The sequence below is a fragment of the Lepidochelys kempii genome, chromosome 1 (genome assembly GCF_965140265.1).
Source record: "Lepidochelys kempii isolate rLepKem1 chromosome 1, rLepKem1.hap2, whole genome shotgun sequence".
Taxonomy (NCBI): Eukaryota; Metazoa; Chordata; order Testudines; family Cheloniidae; genus Lepidochelys; species Lepidochelys kempii.
The window spans coordinates 120,363,282-120,382,072 of NC_133256.1; the positions used below are offsets into that span (position 1 = coordinate 120,363,282).

The following is an 18,791-nucleotide window of genomic DNA, read 5'->3' on the forward strand; positions in this document are numbered from 1 at the left end:
ATATATAAATAAATAAATGTTAAGAGCAGTTTGACACATTTCCATTTGGGAAAGGAAAACAAATGCCAATTTCCATTTCACTGTGTCTGTGAATCATTCCTTCCTGTCACCATGTAACTTTCAGTGTTGATATTTGGGGCACAGTAAGATAGAGTATGGAATATTCTTTTCTCCCCCATTGTTTCTCCTTGCTGCCCTTTGCCCTCTGTACCAGGAGGGAGCACTGTTCATGCTGGTCCCTGGGAACACTTTATCTTTTGATTGGAGCTATTGCTCTTCCTCTCTCTCTCTCTCTCTCTCTCTCTGCCCATCACACATTGGCAGAGTGGGAAGTGAAGCAACAACTGCTTGGAGTGGAACAGACAGGCAGTGTGGTAACAGCATGTATAGCACTCTTAAATGCGGCATGACCTGGTGACAGCTGATCAAGAACAAGTCAGATAAACTGCCTAAAAACATGGCATTTGAGAGGCATGTCTGTGGCAGTGTGACCAACATGGAGATAACTAGGACACACAGTTTCAGCTTTTCAAATGCAAGACCTTCTGACATGGTACAGTGTCCACAAAGCCATTATGAAACATAGTTCTGAGCCTAAACTATAGCCACTTTTCAAACTTAATCATCAAGTAAAAAAACCTCCCAAACCAATGGATTTTAGTACACATAACTTTTCTATTATTGAAAATATTCATGTTGTGGGGGTCAAATAAGACCATGAAACCATACAAAGCCCTTTTGCAACATATCTAAAAGGAATATTTGCAATCAAGCCTGGCAGCTTGTATGTTAGATTTTAGTCCTATGAAATGTAAAAGCTGAGCTACAGTATAAGCATCCTTCATGGTGATGCTACTACTTTCAATGGCTGGAAAGCTTGCTAGTGACAGTAATGTGACATTCCTCTTCCTCCTCCTGTCCCCTCTGTCCAAGAGGACACTGCCTCAATAGCATGGCCAGCCTCTGTTACTTTAAGATCAAGGGATCAAACTCAGATCCTGACCAGGAAGTTGCTCTGCCTCTAGCCTGCAAGTTATAGCTCTCTATTTAAAAACAAATAAGATGTGCAACTGATATTAATTATTTATTATTATTATTATTATATTTTCCTTTTCCACTTGCTTGAAAAATTGTAGCCCTGATCTTGGGGTCTGGCTGAGCTGTGCTCAATGCAGGTTGGAGTTGTAGGGGCCCAGGCAGCATTATGCCACCTTTATTGCCCTCATTCTGGGGCAGGCCAACTGTCAGCTTAAAGTTGTTCTGATGACCAGGGAGGAGTAGGCGGACAGTGCCCATGCCCTTGTCCCCCAGACATACTCCCCCCTGTGGCAGGAGCCAAGGGATGCGGGTGACGTAGGAGTTACTACAGCATCAATATACCCTCTGAGGATTCTCCCAGACAGAGGAGATCCTCATGGAACAATGTCTGATGACTCTGCACTGCCATAACAGGCTCTATGTCTTTACTTTCTGTACCAATAAACAGCATTGAACGTATGCATTGCATGAGTTGTAACTTTCTTTCCTCCATTTAACGTGTCTTCTAAGCTTTCCTTCAATAATTATCTCTCTACTTCCCCCATCCAAAAGGGTCCTGGTAGAAACAAACCTCCCTCTCTAGCACAGGAATGCTGGACACAGCTCCCTCAATAGCCGGTCAGTGGCAGTTTCTTGGGTTAGCTAGAGGGACTACTAGTGAAATTAACACAAGTTTCTAATTTCCAGGTAGATATACTATCTCCCACAGTATTTGCTGACCCTCTTGCCTGCAGCACTGGTGAGACCTCACCTGGAATACTGTGTGCAGTTCTGGTCTCCCATGTTTAAGAAGGATGAATTCAAACTGGAACAGGTACAGAGAAGGGCTACTAGGATGATCCGAGGAATGGAAAACTTGTCTTATGAAAAGAGACTCAAGGAGCTTGGCTTGTTTAGCCTAACTAAAAGAAGGATGAGAGGAGATATGATTGCTCTCTATAAATATATCAGAGGGATAAATACCGGAGAGGGAGAGGAATTATTTAAGCTCAGTACCAATGGGGACACAAGAACAAATGGATATAAACTGGCCACCAGGAAGTTTAGACTAGAAATTAGACGAAGGTTTCTAACCATCAGAGGAGTGAAGTTTTGGAATAGCCTTCCAAGGGAAGCAGTGGGGGCAAAAGATCTATCTGGCTTTAAGATTAAACTCGGTAAGTTTATGGAGGAGGTATGATGGGATAACATGGTTTTGGTAATTAAATATTCATGGTAAATAGGCCCAGTGGCCTGTAATGGGATATTAGATGGGGTGGGATCTGAGTCACCCAGGAAAGAATTTTCTGTAGTATCTGGCTGGTGAATCTTGCCCAGGGTTTAGCTGATCACCATATTTGGGGTCAGGAAGGAATTTTCCTCCAGGGAAGATTGTAAGAGGCCCTGGAGGTTTTTGGCCTCCTCTGTAGCATGGGGCACGGGTCACTTGCTGGAGGATTCTCTGCTCCTTGAAGTCTTTAAACCACGATTTGAGGACTTCAATAGCCCAGACATAGGTGAGAGGTTTATTGCAGGATTGGGTGGGTGAGATTCGGTGGCCTGCGTTGTGCAAGAGGTCAGACTAGATGATCATAATGGTCCCTTCTGACCTTAGTATCTATGAATCTATGAATCAAGCTGAGGTCTTGAATTCTGACATTCACAGAACTGTTATGTTGTTCTCTCATTAGCCTTTCTTCCTTTCTAGTTTGACTATAAATGGAAAATAGATTTTTTTTAAAGGATGCATGTAAGCTAGGGCTAGATTATTAAAAAAAACCCACACAAATACAGTAGGTCATTAAAACATTTAGAAAAAGCTAAAAATCTTCTTGAATTCTCAACTTGAAATATACTAATATCTATGATGGTGTAAAGTAAAATGTGAATTAGACAATTCCAATACAATTTCTGTGACAATATATAATTTGATGATCATCTAATGGCCCCAGTTTTCAGCTGATGTAAACAGGTGTCGCTGCAGTGAAATCATTGGCTCTGTTGATTTCAATGAAACTAAAACAACCTACACCAGCTGAGGACTGGGGACAAAATATTCAGCACATAGAATGGGAACATGCCACATTCTTTATCCTAAGTATTTCTGAATACCAAAATGAACATATTCAACACACTTACATGTGTTTCTCCAACACTACTCAGACTTCTCTTCACAAGACGATCCCTAAGAGGGCTATGCTGAACAGTATTCTTTCTTCTCTGGAGACCTGAATTCATATCCTGACATCAGGTCACAAGTCAAAATTAGGTTTTTTGGGTCCCCATTTGTGCACATTATTTAACGACCACAAAGTTCAGAACAATTCACTATCTCTGTGAAGAGGGGCAGGGGCAAAAGTGTAATAGCAAGGGTAGTGTAGGTCAGGAGTGCCCTAAATTGGTGAGCTGTATGGGGGGGGGAGAGTTTGTACAGTGTCCATCCACACTACACCTGGTTTAAATCAGCACTATTACCACCTCACTTTCATTAGTACTAGAGATACTCACACTCCTCCTAACAATACAAAGATGGACTCGTTGATCTCATGGCAGAAGAACAGTGAGCCATGGGGAGGCAGATATTGGTCTCATTAAAAAAAACTTACACTGAATGACTTAAATGGATTACATTTGACAGACAGTTCAGATTGGAAGAATTACCAGCTTCTAGCTAAACCTCAACTACTGCCTTCATTGTGATACTTTTCTTTTCCATTTCTGTCTTTTGAGGAGAGAAAATCCATTCTCCATGCTAGCTTAGTCCTAAACAATACTTGCCAACTGTGATAAAGTCTTGGTTGCATAGTATGGTCAGACTACAATGAATTTATTAGTTTGAAGAGTTTTACTAGGAATAAGCTCCTGATAATCAGGCACTAGTCTCTGACATATTTAGAATGAGGTATAGTCCTGGAGTCATAAAGTGTACATTGCAATTATTTTACATTATACAGCTACTTGAGAAACAGCTAGTTAATTTGTCAGTGTGATCATTTGTAATGATACAGGGGGTAGAATATACAGTAGTACCCAGTAGACTTGGTCAGAAACATTTAAGCATAACCATTTTTTATGGAAAATGCAGTTCCATAAAATCAAAATGCTTCACAAAATCGTATCTATCTCATTGACATTCAGTTTTAAAGAAAAACTGAAGCACAAGTTCTGACAGTGTTGAAACTGGAAATTATGACATATTTGGAAATAACTATTTCTATTTTTAATATAATATGAAATCAAAATGAAACTTTTTTTGTTGATGTGAAACACTTTGACTAACCAGAAATGATTTTTTCCCAAAAATCTTGAAATCTTTTTTCCAAATGGAATTTCCATCTTCCACCCTGGCCTAAAACTCAGCTGAGTCTGGACAATACCAATACACTATATTCACCAATGAGACCTTTTTCCTATAGACTCCTGGTATCTCTTGTCATCATGACACTCCGGTATTTAACATTGGGATGTTCTTTGTAACAACATTAACATAAAGCAAGCTTGCCTCTACTCTTTTCAGGCTAGACTGTGATCTTAGGCACAGCCCTCAGCAAAGGGTGATGTGTAAATTGCACTGCTCGAGGAGGCATTGTGCCTGAGACACCCCTCTGAGGCACAGTTCCTTTGGTGCTCCCTCTTGAACTTAAGAAATAGGAGTAATCTGCTGTACAGGGTGCAGCATACTCTTCCCCTCCCCTCCCAGCTGTTCCTTGGCAGGTGCATGTTCTGTCATTCATTCACAGACAAACCTTCCTCCAAAATCTTCTTTCCTTATAAGATAACCATGAGGATGATCTGCTTAGGAACACTATTACAGAACTAGGCTGTGCCTTTATGCACCAACAGCCCCAGGATGCCTTGGGCTTCAGACTCCCATTTGAGGTACAATTCCCTTGCTACATACCCACTTCCTCCAGGGGTGAAGAGTAAAAATTTGCTGCTGGCCTACAGCAGCAATAAATAATACCACCACACACACTGGCTCAGCTATGCTGACCAATGAATTAGTGGATAGGATCAACACTTCAGCGATTTCCTGCCACTCCCTCCCCACCTGCTCCAGGAGAAGGTAGTAAGTGGGCATGCCCAGACTGATGGTGGGCAAAGGGGGTCTTACTTCTCCTTATTCCCCTTGTGCAGGCACACAGCCCAAGTCACAATCATACCTTTTCAATTTATGGCCTTGGTTTTCAGGCCAATCCTAAACTTACCTCCATTTTTGCACCCATGTTTATTTGTGGGAACAATGTATGTCATTTAGATATCTAAATACCTCTTTATGGATGCAGACGTGCACTCAGATGGAAAAGGAAAAATGGTGCCCACAAACTGCATGCATGAAAAGGGAGAGAGGGTTTTTCTTTGTGTTTCTTCATTGTTTGTTCGTTTGTTTGTTTGTAATAGAACAAGTCACTGTATTACACTTAGGAGATAAAAAAATCCTACCCGGTTGCCTTCAAATTTTGAGCGATCGGTGTTTGCCTTTGCCATCTTTTCTGCAAGTTTCTTCTGTCTTTGAGGGCCTTTTCCAAAGAAGATGTAATTGACAAAGGCGTATTCAAGTAAGGCCAAGAAGACAAATACAAAGCAGCCCATAAGATACATGTCAATGGCTTTAACATAGGGAATTTTAGGCAAAGTCTCCCGAAGATGAGTGTTGATTGTTGTCATAGTCAGCACAGTTGTAATTCCTAAACAAAGAAATAGAACAGTGGGCATCTTACAAGTTTTAGGAGATCATGTTTTAGTTTTTGCTTCCATTTTGGGAAATTTCCTTCACCAGCTTACAATAGCTTAAATATACCATGGGGAAGTTAATGGCATCACACAGGTGCAAATAAGGGCAGAATTTGGTTCAATGCATTAACATGTGGAATCCAAATCAGGGTGAGATCAAACTGATCCCTGTGTCAAGCCTTAGCATTTATAAATTTGTTCAACATACCCTGGAACATATTAAACTGTTTATCAGCCGTCCCTCAGGATATGTCCACACTGCAATTAAACAACCACAGCTGGCCCATGTCTGCTGATTTGGACATGCAGGGCTCGATTTACAGGCTACAACATTGTGATGCAGACGTTCATGCTCAGGTTGGAGCCTGAGCTCTGGGTCCTCATGATCGGGAGGATCCCAGAGCCTGGGCTCCAGCCCCAGCCCAAACATCTATACCACAGTTTTACAGCCCTGCAGCCCATGCCCTACGAGCCCGAGTCAGTTGATACAGGCCAGCCGTGGGTATTTAGGGTATTTAATTGCAGTGTAGACATACCCTCAGAGGCTTAACCAGAGGATCTTAACCTCTAGGAGAACACAGGCCTCTTGCAGAAGTCAAAAAGCAAAGTTTTTTCCTAGTCAACAAGGATCTATGAGTGAATCCCTTCCCTAGCAAGCTCCTAAGCTATAGGGCCTGATACTCCATAGTACTACAGTCATTTACACCAGTGCAGAGTGAGTGTAAAACACTATCACTCTGATTTGAGAGCATTTTACACCCACTTTGCACTAGTGTAAATGACTACACAAGGTACAGGGTAATAGAGGATCAGGCTCATGGTCTTGTATATTATGGAGCACAAGGGGACAGGTTACAAGTACTGGGTGGCATACTTCATAATAACTCATGCATACTGATGGTTGGCTGCTTTCTCAAAAGAACCTACCAGATTGATCTCTGGCCTCTGAAGGGCGATCTCTCTCTCCTACTGATTGAGACTAACAGGGCTCTTGTGACTCCTTTGGGTGTAGCTGACTGATTGTTATTATTAGTATTTATTATCTGCATTACTGTAGCACCTAGGAGCCCCAGATGTGGACTAGGACCCCACTGTGATTGGTGCTGTGCAAACACAGGACAAAATGTTAGTTCCTGCCGCTACATTGGGTAGAACTCATGAAAGTGGGGCAATCTTTTGATACATGACTAGCCAAAACAAATAAACAAACAAACAATAAAACAGGACAGCAGCCTTACTCAGGTCTCTCTCTTTCCAGGTGCCCTGAGAAGAGAATTGCATGGGCTAGTAGCAGGAGTGTGATATGGCTTGGTGACTTCTGTCTAGCTATTCCTGTTTATTCAATACCACAATTATGATGAGAACTTAAAACAGAGATATTGGTTGGACCACAGGAAATATTCCTCCTCTCCACTGACCTTTAAGAGGAGGTGGTGGCTGGACCACCCTACATTCTGAAAGTTCTGAGTAGCAGAATGGTTTTTGTGGACTCTTTCTGCCATGTAAGTGAGAAGAGCCCTAAAACATGAGCCAAGGGATAGCTTGGTCCCTGGCCAGCCCCAAGATCTGGGGTATGTGGAAAGGTAGCTTGGAGCCACTTTACTCTGATGAGAGGAAGACTGGGCTCTATATGAGGAACTCACTTTAGAGATTTTATGATAGTTACATTCTGCATTCGAGGGGAGAACAAAGCACTATTGACTCAATACAGAGTGACATGATTTTGGCATAAGTGAGCTTGGAATATCAGTATACTGACATGTTGCAGTCTTTAACAACTTCTGAAGGCTACATTTAGCTCATCCTTATCACATACCAAGGGCAACTCTTGCTGCTGATGCATCATAATTGATCCAGAATGACACCCACGATAAAATGGTAATCAGTATAGAGGGCATGTAGGTCTGAAGAATAAAGTATCCAATATTTCTCTTTAACTTAAAACTCAGTGAGAGTCTTGGATATGCACCTAAGAAAAAGGGGGGAAAAACACTTATTTATACTGAAAAAAGACCCTGGTAGACAAAATACTTTTCTTTAGTTTCCATAGAAACTAAATCATGCACCTTTGATGGGATATTATGACATTTATAGAACAGTAGGGAAAATGCCTTTAGTGTACTACCGGATAGCTAACTGCATGCTATTCAAAAGGAATCTTGGATTTTTTGCAGAGAATACACTAGTTTGAATTTTACCGAGAAAAGAAATAATAACGTTAATTTTTAATTATAAAACAATTGGCTGAGCACTGGATATTTTTTTAAAAGGTGATGCTTAAATCTCTATGTAAAATGTTTATCTAAATGAATAATTTTCATATATCACTTTATTGAGAGGATTAGTATAATTAACAGTCAAAATGAATATAATTAATTTAATTAATTTTAATACATTATATTTAAAATTCATTTTGCATAATGTATTATTTGCATTGAATAGCTGTTCCTGAACTGACACTTCTCAAATAGATGCAAACTAGGTGAAATATGCTACCTCAAGTGTCAGAAATAAATTCTCTTGAATAATAGTAAGAAAAAGAACAGAAGAACATAAGAATGGCCATACTGGGTCAGACCAATGGTCCATCTAGCCCAGTATCCTTTCTTCCAACAGTGGCCAATGCCAGGTGCCCCAGCGGGAATAAACAGAACAGGCAATCATCAAGTGAACCAACCCTTGTTACCCATTCCAAGCTTCCAGTAAACAGAGGCTAGGGATACTTCAGAGCACGGGTTTGCATCCCTGCCCATCCTGGCTAATAGTCATTGATGGACCTATCCTCCATGAACCTATCTAGTCTTTTTTGAACTCTGTTATAGTCTTGGCCTTCACAACATCCTCTGGCAAAAAGTTCCACAGGTTGACAGCACATTGTGAGAAGAAATATTTCCTCTTGTTTGTTTTAAACATGCTGGCTATTAATTTTATTTGGTGACCCCTAGGTCTTGTCTTATGAGAAAGAGTAAACAACACTTCCTTATTTACTTTCTCCACACCAGTCATGATTTTATAGACCTCTGTCATGTCACCATTTAGTCATCTCTTTTCCAAATTGAAAAGTCTAAGTCTTATTAATCTCTCTTCATATGGAAGCTGTTCCATACCCCTAATCATTTTGTTGCCCTTTTCTGAATCTTTTTCCAATTCCTATATATATATATATATATACAGAGAGAGAGAGAGAGAGTGAGAGAGATGGGGTGACCACATCTGCACACAGTATTCAAGATGTGGACGTACCATGGATTTATATAAAGGGCATTTAATATCTTTTGTCTTATTATCTATCCCTTTCTTAATGATTCCCAACATTCTGTTTGTTTTTTTGACTGCCACTACACATTGAGTGGATGTTTTCAGAGAACTATCCACATTGACTCCAGGATCTCTTTCTTGCATGGTAACAGCTAATTTAGACCCCATCATTTTATATGGATAGTTGGGATGTTTTCCAATGAGCATTACTTTGCATATTTCAACATTGAATTTCATCTGCCATTTTGTTACCCAGTCACCAAGTTTTGTGAGATCCATTTTGTAACTCTCCTCAGTCTGCTTTGGGCTTAACTATCTTGAGTAGTTTTACATGTGCACATGAAAAACTGCACATGCACCCACATGCAACAATTCCTTTAAAAAGTTTGTTTGATCAAATACAGTTGGTTAAATCTTCACTTAAAAAAATATATCTTGCTACTGTGCAAAGTCTATATTTTTTGATGAACAATCCCTGAAGCATTCGTTTGCTTTATCACATTCATTTTCTAATGAACAATGTCTCACTTCCAAGCATAAACTCTTTCTCTCCTTGAAACTAGGTCTACTTTTCTGCTAACAAAGTTTAATTCTCTCATCTGATTTTCTAATAAAATAGCCTGGAGGGCCTCCTGGGTAATCTGTGTAAACCAAAGCACACACCCCATCTTGTAAAATAAGTTTTAAAAATAAATCAGGGACTGAACCACCCACTGCAGTAGGGGGTGACAGTGGAGCAAAACTTTGCCAGGTTCCTCTCAGGGAGTTTCTCCCAAATTATTTTGCCCATGGAAGCGGCGGGGTTCGCACCTCACAGATCAATTCCATCCAGAAGCCACAGCTGGCTTTGTATCCCTGGAAACCACCCTTACTGCTCCCAGACAGCAATGGTGCCATGCTATCAGGGCTGCCCTAGATGATGCCTGACCCTGGAACTACCAATGTCTGTCTTATCCTAAGCTATAATATGTTTACACCTTTGCAGAGTTGGAGGAAGGATGGTGCATGATCCAATTGGCCCAATCTCCATCCTGCTGACTCCTACTCCCTCTCATTTACTCCCACACTGTCCCACTATGCAGACCACAGAACTCTGTGAGGGATGACAGGGAGGGAACTTTGCTATGAAGGCAGCTGACTCTGCCCTTTCTGTGTGGAAGGTCTGTGCACAGGGGCCTCACTTACATGTGATCAAGGGATTATGAACAAATCCTTATATATTTAAGCAGAAATCAAATACTTTGTGCAATCATTATTTCTTGGTTTGCTCGACTATTATTACTGTAACTGGCATGATTTTGGTGGGATAATGTCTTGTTAATTAAGGCTCAATATATTTATCAACTAGTTACCTGGAGGTTCTAGCTTTTATATATTACATCAAAAATATATTTTAATCTTGACATGCGTTAATGTTTAGGGGCCAGATTCTGATACCCTCCCTCACATTCAGCATTAGGAGTTCCACTGATTTCAGAGGGATAATTTGAAGAGCATAGTACTGACTCACTGCAAGTAAGAGTGGCAGAATCTGGCCTTAAATATTTAGGCTAGATATGACTGAGAATGCAGAGAGGAAAATAAATGGTTAATCAATAATCTGAGTACAAATAACCCCAACTTCTCATTTATTCAAATGCTTGGTAAAAAGCAATTACTTGTGTCTGTTTCGATTTCATTAAAAGACAGGGAGCTGAGCTGAAATACCTAGCTCCAAGGCTAAATTAGTCTCTTGCTGTTTTATCCAAGTAAAAAACCAAGATATCAGAGATGGCCAGTTACAGAATTCATATTCAAATCTGTTCTTCCAGGATATTTCTTTTGCTAATTAGAAATGTATTTTAAAGATTGATCTTTCAGAACATGCCAAATAATTATATGTCAAAGCCTATTAAAAGTACCTTCCTCTTTCAAAAAAGTAGCTAATTTGTCTAGAGACTATGATGGATCTTGAAGTTTCCAGCGAAAGTGGGTTATGTCTTCCCTTTTCAGGTCAGTCTCTTAGCCCTAGTCTACACTGGGGTGCGGGATCGATCTAAGTTATGCAACAAATTTAAATCGACTTATCGTGATGTCTTCACCGTGGTGAGTCAACTGCTGACACTCCCCCATAGACTCTGCCTACGCCTCTCGTGGCACGGGAGTACAGGAGTCGACGGGAGAGTGCTTGAGGGGCAATTTATCACATCTAGACTAGACTAGACTAGACGCGATAAATCGATCCCCGCTGGATCGATCGCTGCCCACCAATCCGGCCAGAAGTGAATACATACCCTTAGTGTAGTTTATCTGGACCATTTTTGATTTTTTCTAATGTTTGTCAGATCAGCCACTTCAGGAGCCACTTCGGTGCATGGCTGGCCTTCTTAGTCTCTTGTAGTAGGGCTTTGGCTGCAGTATGGAACCTTTCCAGAAATTTATTGCTATTCTCAGTTCAAGATTGACTACTTCAATTTTTAAAATAGTTTTCATAGTTCTGATTTAAACTTTCTTTTCTATAATTTTTAAATTGGATGTTTTAAAAGTACATTCAAGCCAATTATCTTAATCTAAATTGTGGGCAACCACGTTACAAAATAAGCAACAGTTTATGCATAGTTTGAAGTAGGAATAGTAGGAAAGTTGAAGAGTTCAGAAGCTGGGAATTTGCTAAAATCAGTGGCTCAAATTTTCAAAGCTGCCTACATTATGTGGATGCCTAATTCCCATTCATTTTAATGGGCATGCAGATCTAGACAGCTTTGAAAGTCTTAGCCATTATGTGTGTTGTTGAAATCGCTCCTTAGTAGGGGGAGTAGTACGGACAGTGTTTCCATTCTCATTATATTTTGTACAAGAATATACAGTCGTGCTGTTTCAGGGAGCACTGGAGGAATAACTCATTTTATCTGAAACAATGCTTATATCAAGGCTCTTTAATACACCTGATGCATTCTTATTTTTTGCATAACCAGTAGAATTATTACTACACTGAAATCTTATCTATAGCTCAATGAACCATCTAATATCTGCCTTTGAGCACCCGATAGCCTCAGAGATAAAAGGGACAGCATCAGCCTTCTTTTCCACAGAGACAGAGAAACTCAGCAGCAGCAGCCAAGTCAGTGGTTATTTTCCCAAGTCTTTAGAGAGAGGTAAAGGGTCTTGAGGAGTCCACCAGCCCCTCCAGATAGCATCCCTGGTTTTATTATTAATAATAATAATTATTTGTGTTATGATCACAGTGTGCTGGGTGTTGGCCAGACATTCAAGAAGATGGATAAAACATACAATCAAAAATATACGCTAATAATAATTAATATAAACTGCATTCTCTATCAAGCACTGATTAGCTGGCTAATTTATTGTGGTGTATGGCAGAAGTGGGTTTTGAGGAATGATTCGAAAGGGAAGGACTTGGCCATGTGGATCAGTTCAGGGAGGTTATTCCATGCATGGGGGCTGTTGTGGTAGAAACGTAAAGATGGTTTGCTGAAAGATTTATTCCCTTGCATAAAAACAGTGTTACCATACTAGATCAGGTCTGTGGTCCATCTAGTCCAGTATCCTGTCCCCATCACTGGCAATCATCAGATGCTTCAGAGGAAGGTACAAGAGACCTTATAGTAGGCATGTGGGGTAATCTACTTCCCACAAAAATCTCATCCTAATCCCTAATAGTTAGGCTGTTTTAAACCCTGAAGCATGGAGTTTTAAATGACAGGTTTCAGAGTAGCAGCCGTATTAGTCTGTATTCGCAAAAAGAAAAGGAGTACTTGTGGCACCTTAGAGACTAACCAATTTATTTGAGCATAAGCTTTCGTGAGCTACAGCTCACTTCATCGGATGCATCCTCACAAAAGCTTATGCTCAAATAAATTGGTTAGTCTCTAAGGTGCCACAAGTACTCCTTTTCTTTTTGGAGTTTTAAATGTTTGTTAGCAGTAACTATTATAATGCTGAATATTCTTTTTATCCATATAAATGTCCAATCCTGTTTATTATTGCCTCTTCAATCTCTTTTATATGGCTGTCACACAGTTCTTTAGATTTCTATTTCATCTGTGTTTAACAGGACTCTGTCTGTAAATTATTCCAGATTTCATCATAAAAAACATTTCACACTTTCTTGAACTAAAACTTCGCTTATCCTGTACTAAAATCTTTTCTCAACTTCCTGTAACCAGTGCAAAAATGAGGTTCTCCATCAGTGCCATGCAACCAATATTTTAAAAAGCAGTTCTCACAAAAACTCCCACCTTCAGTGTGTGATTATGCTAGGAGTGCATGAGGTTGCAGAGTGGAGTGGTAAGGGATTAACACACCTGTTTCCTTTTCCATTTAAACAAAACCCTCTTTTCTTAACTATGACCAAAGAAATATGACAGCATTTGGCAAACAAACTCATATCAATTGCTCTTCTGCCAATGCTTATGTTTTGTAATGAAATACAAGTAGTGCTGCTGTGCACTTTGAACCAGATGCTATGATCAAGGAATCGGTGAAGAGAGTCCCATAAATGTACCATATGCTTAGTTTGTTAAATGCTTGGGATGAAGGGTTCAATAGGCAGCATGGTTTCATGATCTGAACAGAGGGCTGAGTGTTTGAAACTCCTGAGCAGAAATCCCAGCTTTGCCAAGGAATCACTGTGTGGCCATAGGCAAGTCATCCCATGCCAACATTTTCAAAGATATTAAGCACTTATATCCATGTTGTCTTCAGTCACCTCAGTAAGTGGTCTAGTTTTCAGAGATGCTGTGAGATTCTATCAATTTAAACCATGTTTCTCCTGGGGGGGCTGGGGGCGGGGAGAGGGGCAGGTTGGAAGAGGACCTCTGACCCCAGATTTAGCACTCCAAAACTGACTATAGGAGCCCTGGATGTATAGAAACTAGGTGTCTTCAGTTGCCTACTATATGCAGGCACATACCTTAATGCAACACAAGATATCAAATACACTGCATACACTGTATTGAGACACAATCCAAACACACACTCAAGTTGTAAATCAATGATCATAAAGCTGTTTTTTAACCTGGCATTCCCATACTTCTGTAAGGTCACTATGGGCTAGGGTTAACTGACAGCCCAAAGTGAAAGGCTTCATACCCAATTACAAAGATGTTTAGCCTTTCTGTTAAGTATGACACAACCTAGGCTCTCATGGACTACTCATCTGTAAAAAGAAATGGAGAAGTATTCCTGCTTCATGGATTACTGCATAATGGCTTTACCAGCTACTTGTTTATCACAAATGTGGTATCCAGCACTATCATTACGTAAAATAATAACTGGCATACGTAAGGAAGTGAACAAACTGAACGTGCAAACAAATGAACACTTGCCTGTGGCGAAGACAACATTCTTTGACACCAGTCTGTATTCCACAATGGAGAACTGTGGAAGCTCGATCCTCTCTACGCCTGTGACTGCATTATCTCCACCTCTCCAGTAAAACTCTATGTCATCGGTTGTATAACCATCTTCAAACAAAGCACAAATGTAATGTTGGAAAAAACCTCTACTATATTCTACCATGAAAAATCTAGTACATAGTATAATTTCAGAAGATTACAGAGTGGATTAGGGCTTTGCAGCTACAATTGTTCCACTACTTTATTCCATATGGGTGGTTTTCAAATATATTACCATTCTAAGTTGCTCTCTTAAAGGGCTGTCTCCATTAAATAAAAGAGTTCACAAGTATTTGAGGCAAGTTTTTGTTTTGTTTTTTAGTTCTGATGAAATTCAGGGCAAGAATGAAGGCAACCAGATAGAGTACAGTCAAGACATAGATACGACCAGGAAGTGGCTCCTAATACTGACTAGAGGAGTCTGTTTACAGATTGGTGCTATTTCAGATATCAGATGCACTTAGTATTAATTAACAGGAAAAGAGAGAATGTTCTATCAATGCAAACAAAGATATTAGAGAGAGGGGGCCTTCTCCCACAGAAATCAATGGTTAAACCCCCATTAATGCCAATGGGACTGGTATTAAGTCAAGTGTAATTTAAAAAAGATAATTCAGTAGTGTGTTCTTCATGGCAAGGCCATTCATGCATAATAAAGCACACAAAGAAAATTGTATCTCAGTGTTTGCGCTCTTCAAAGTCAATCTGATTAAAATATGAACCTTTGTTCTCCTGTTGTAAATAAATATCCAGTCACTACCTCTATCCAATCAATCTGGAGTGCTGAACTGTATCATTCTTTCTGTCTCCTAGCCCCAATTTGTATCAACACAACATGCAAGCCTGACATTAATAATTCCCTTATATTCTAAATGATGCATAAAATCAAATAAACAGTCCAAAGGGTCATTGTGTTAAAGAATTCACATGTTCGTTAGGCATCAGGATGACTGTTCTATGGCTGTATTGGGGAAAACTGCCCACACAACTGAACTGGACTTTATTTGTATCTGTATATATACATACAGCTCTCTATTTCCAGAGTACAGTTTTGTTCATCTAATGGGTATCTTCTCAGATCCATCATACAAGCTGCAGTAGTTGTGATTCTGAAATACAAACAAATGGAATTACAGTAGGCCAATCATTCATTATTTCTTTAAAAGTGAGGGATGTTTAAAGAAAGGCATTGACTACAGACCAGATTCTGCAGCTCTTACACTGAGCAGAACTTTCTCAAATGAGTAGTTCCATTGACTTCAGTAAGATTACTCACTCTAAATGGCACTTGAGTGATCACATTGGGGCTCAGTGTGTAAGTACTATTCAAACATTTGTCACGATTACAGAACGTGTCTTTATATCGGAAAGTGTTTAACTATAAAAGTTTGCTACACATGTCATGATGATGCTTTTTACTATGCTACATTTGTGTTCTGTCTACATTCTGAATTTTCTTCTTTATCTTCTTTTTTAACTACCACACAACATGGTTTTACTGTGTTTATGTTTTATCAAAACCCATATAAAGAAATAAAATCCACAGCAGCCAATGGAAGGATAGATTCAAAATAGTTACGCTTATTTCAATGTGATAGTACAACGTGTACATTCAATCCAAATTTAGCATAATTTTACAATCAATGTAAAGTAAATATCAAAATGATCAATATATTCAAATTATTTTTATAAATCTCAATTTAAAGGAATAAAATTTATGTATGCATTCAAAGCAATTATATTAAGCCACATGTTGTCTCAGAATTAGATCTTAATTTTAAAAAGAATGTATTAATACTGACATGTAGGCCCTGACTCAGTAATGAACTTAAACACGTGTTTAAGTTTAAGCACATGCTTAAGTGTTTTGCTGAACTGAGGTCTTAGCCTTTAGCATGTGCTAAGGGTACACCATCTAATATTGCTTTCATGTGAAGTTCATCTTTAAACTACCTTCTATGTTTAATTAGGTCAACGTTTTAAATCCAAATTAATCCGTTTTCTCATGTTAATAGACACAAACTTGAAAAATGGTTCATTCCTAATCAAAAATCTGAATCTGAATCCTTCCTTCACTGTCAAAGGTCATTTAATGCATGAACAAAGCTCTGCCATCACTGTCTACCTTGGGCCACTCTTTTAATGTAAGTTTCCCTCTCTAAGTACTGTTCAATGGAGGGATTCTTTCAGATGGCCCCTTTTACATGTTCCTTCCACTGCCCAATGGCATGCCTGCCCTGACAGATGTTCTGGCTTAACACATGTCCCAGTGGGCTGGAATAGTTTACAAAGATCAGCTTCCACAGTTGCTCTGTGGCTTAGGAGAAGGATTTATCTCAATCGAACATCTGCCCAGTGCTCCGCTGGCTCCTCAGGCAAGGTGCTAGATTCAGGATTATTAATTATGGAAACTAGTGTCTCCGCAGTCTGACTGTTAGCAACTCTGACAGAGCACATAAAATTAACACCAAGTAATGCACTCGGGGAAAAAAATTACTTAACATTTTATCTGGGATCACCGCAAGAACATTCTAAATTACACAATCATAACAATTATGAACTTTACAAAGTCACACTTATTATGAAATCAAATTATTTTGCATGTAATACAATATTGGTAGTTCCGATTCAAAACAATAAGAAAATCAGTGATATGTAATTGTGATTATTATGCTGTTATCCCATTCTATTTTAAATGGAAAATATTTACTACATTGAACAATAGGTCACATGGTTCCAGACCCTGCCATGGCATCTACATGGGTAAAATTCATGCAGAGGCAGTTGCAGTATCAGGGTCTCTCAAATATTAGCGTCTTTAACTATTGGCAAATGCTAAGGAGACAGAAAATGGATATTTATAAAAGATAAGTTTGGAATATTTACTAGAAATGATGCGGCTTGCAAATTTATATTTGTCTTTAACATATTAGGTTGCTTTATGACTTTTTAGATAATGTACTCTGTCCTAAGCCCCACCAATATCTATGTATTGCAAGGTTGTATTGTCAGGAAGAATATGCTCCATCGAAGCTATATAGTATATTTATGTACTAAATCAAGACACAGATGTGTAAGTCCACAACATCAAACTAAAGATCTAAAAAAAAAAACAGATAGGTAAATACCACATTTACTCAAATGTACAAAATCATTTGCTGCAGTAATGCTCAACTCCATTTGTGTACAATTTCTGTGAACTTTCAGACAACCTCATTTTCCTTACACACGTGCTCGCTGAAGGAAAGTTTTGTTCACTCAGGCTAGCTTATGTGCGCAAGAAGAAGAGCTATGTTTTTTATGGAAGAGATGCTGTCTGGCACAGCAGGATGGCAGGATTCCCAGAACCCCTCAGCAGCGCACTGGTAGAGAAGCAATTATATGAGCCAGACAAAGATCGGATTTCACACAAACACACACACACTTTGTATGCACGCAATACAGAAAGGAAAGGTTGACAATTTTCCAAAATTTCCTAAATTAGTTTATCTCCTGACACCTCTCCCTGAACTGTAACCTTATTAATTATTATTATTATTACTACTATTATTTGCATTTATATTGCTGTGTTGCCTAAAGGCCTGAATCTGTTGCACTAGGCACTGTACAGAAACATAAAAAATTAGACCCTTCCCCAAAGAGCTTACAGTCTAAGTAAATTTAAGTACACTAAGAACTTCTCTCTGAGAGGTTCATAGTCCCAGTGGCTAATTCAGATATCCTTCCCTCCTGTTTATAAGAATTACATTCATTCAATTAAAAAACAGAAGCAATGTCACATTCCTTATCTGACCAACCATAACTAACCAATATAGCTTGAATGTTCAAATACTGAGTATTGAATACTTAAAATAACCAATTCACAGATTCAGAAGACTTGCAAAACAATTCTCTCTTTCACTTTAGGTATTTATAACATGCTCCATCACCATAGTGTCTGAGGGCAAAAAGATTTGCATCCGGTAAGCATACAACAGGCAAGGATACTTTATTTTCTATCCCTTCTTTGTAAATGCCATTACCTTTTTTTTTGTTTAAATTATTATTGAGGAAAAACCGCTGCATAGAAATGTGCATTTTACATTTTATGCTGCAAACAGTGACATCTGTAGACAATTGGAAGGGAGTTGCATAGCCATGGATCAGGTTCTGAGAAAGTCCAACCTTGGAACTATTAATTCCATTGTTCTTCATGGATAATGGTTGTGAAGAGAACCTTGGCAGAGAAGAAACCTGAGATAACCAAGGCTCAATCCCTTGAAGACTTTGAAGATCAGGGTTCTGAATTTTCCAGTACTTAACGTGGAGCCAGTGTGGCATAAGGGTCACTTTCGTCAGGCATTTTCAGGGATCTGTGTTGCTCAGAAGTTGGACCACCACCTGGAG

General features: G+C 39.2%; 1 protein-coding gene across 2 annotated transcripts in view; it reads right to left on the reverse strand.

Moving 5' to 3' along the window:
- The window catches only part of GABRB3 (gamma-aminobutyric acid type A receptor subunit beta3), a 161,454-nt gene that overhangs the window by 11,924 nt on the left and 130,739 nt on the right, over positions 1–18,791 (reverse strand). For both annotated transcript variants that reach the window (XM_073327683.1, XM_073327694.1), the window contains 4 exons: positions 15,432–15,514; positions 14,337–14,474; positions 7,568–7,720; positions 5,461–5,705 (listed from right to left, as the gene is read on the reverse strand). In XM_073327683.1, coding sequence (XP_073183784.1) covers positions 5,461–5,705; positions 7,568–7,720; positions 14,337–14,474; positions 15,432–15,514 — 619 coding nt within the window. The remainder of the gene's footprint in view (positions 1–5,460; positions 5,706–7,567; positions 7,721–14,336; positions 14,475–15,431; positions 15,515–18,791) is intronic.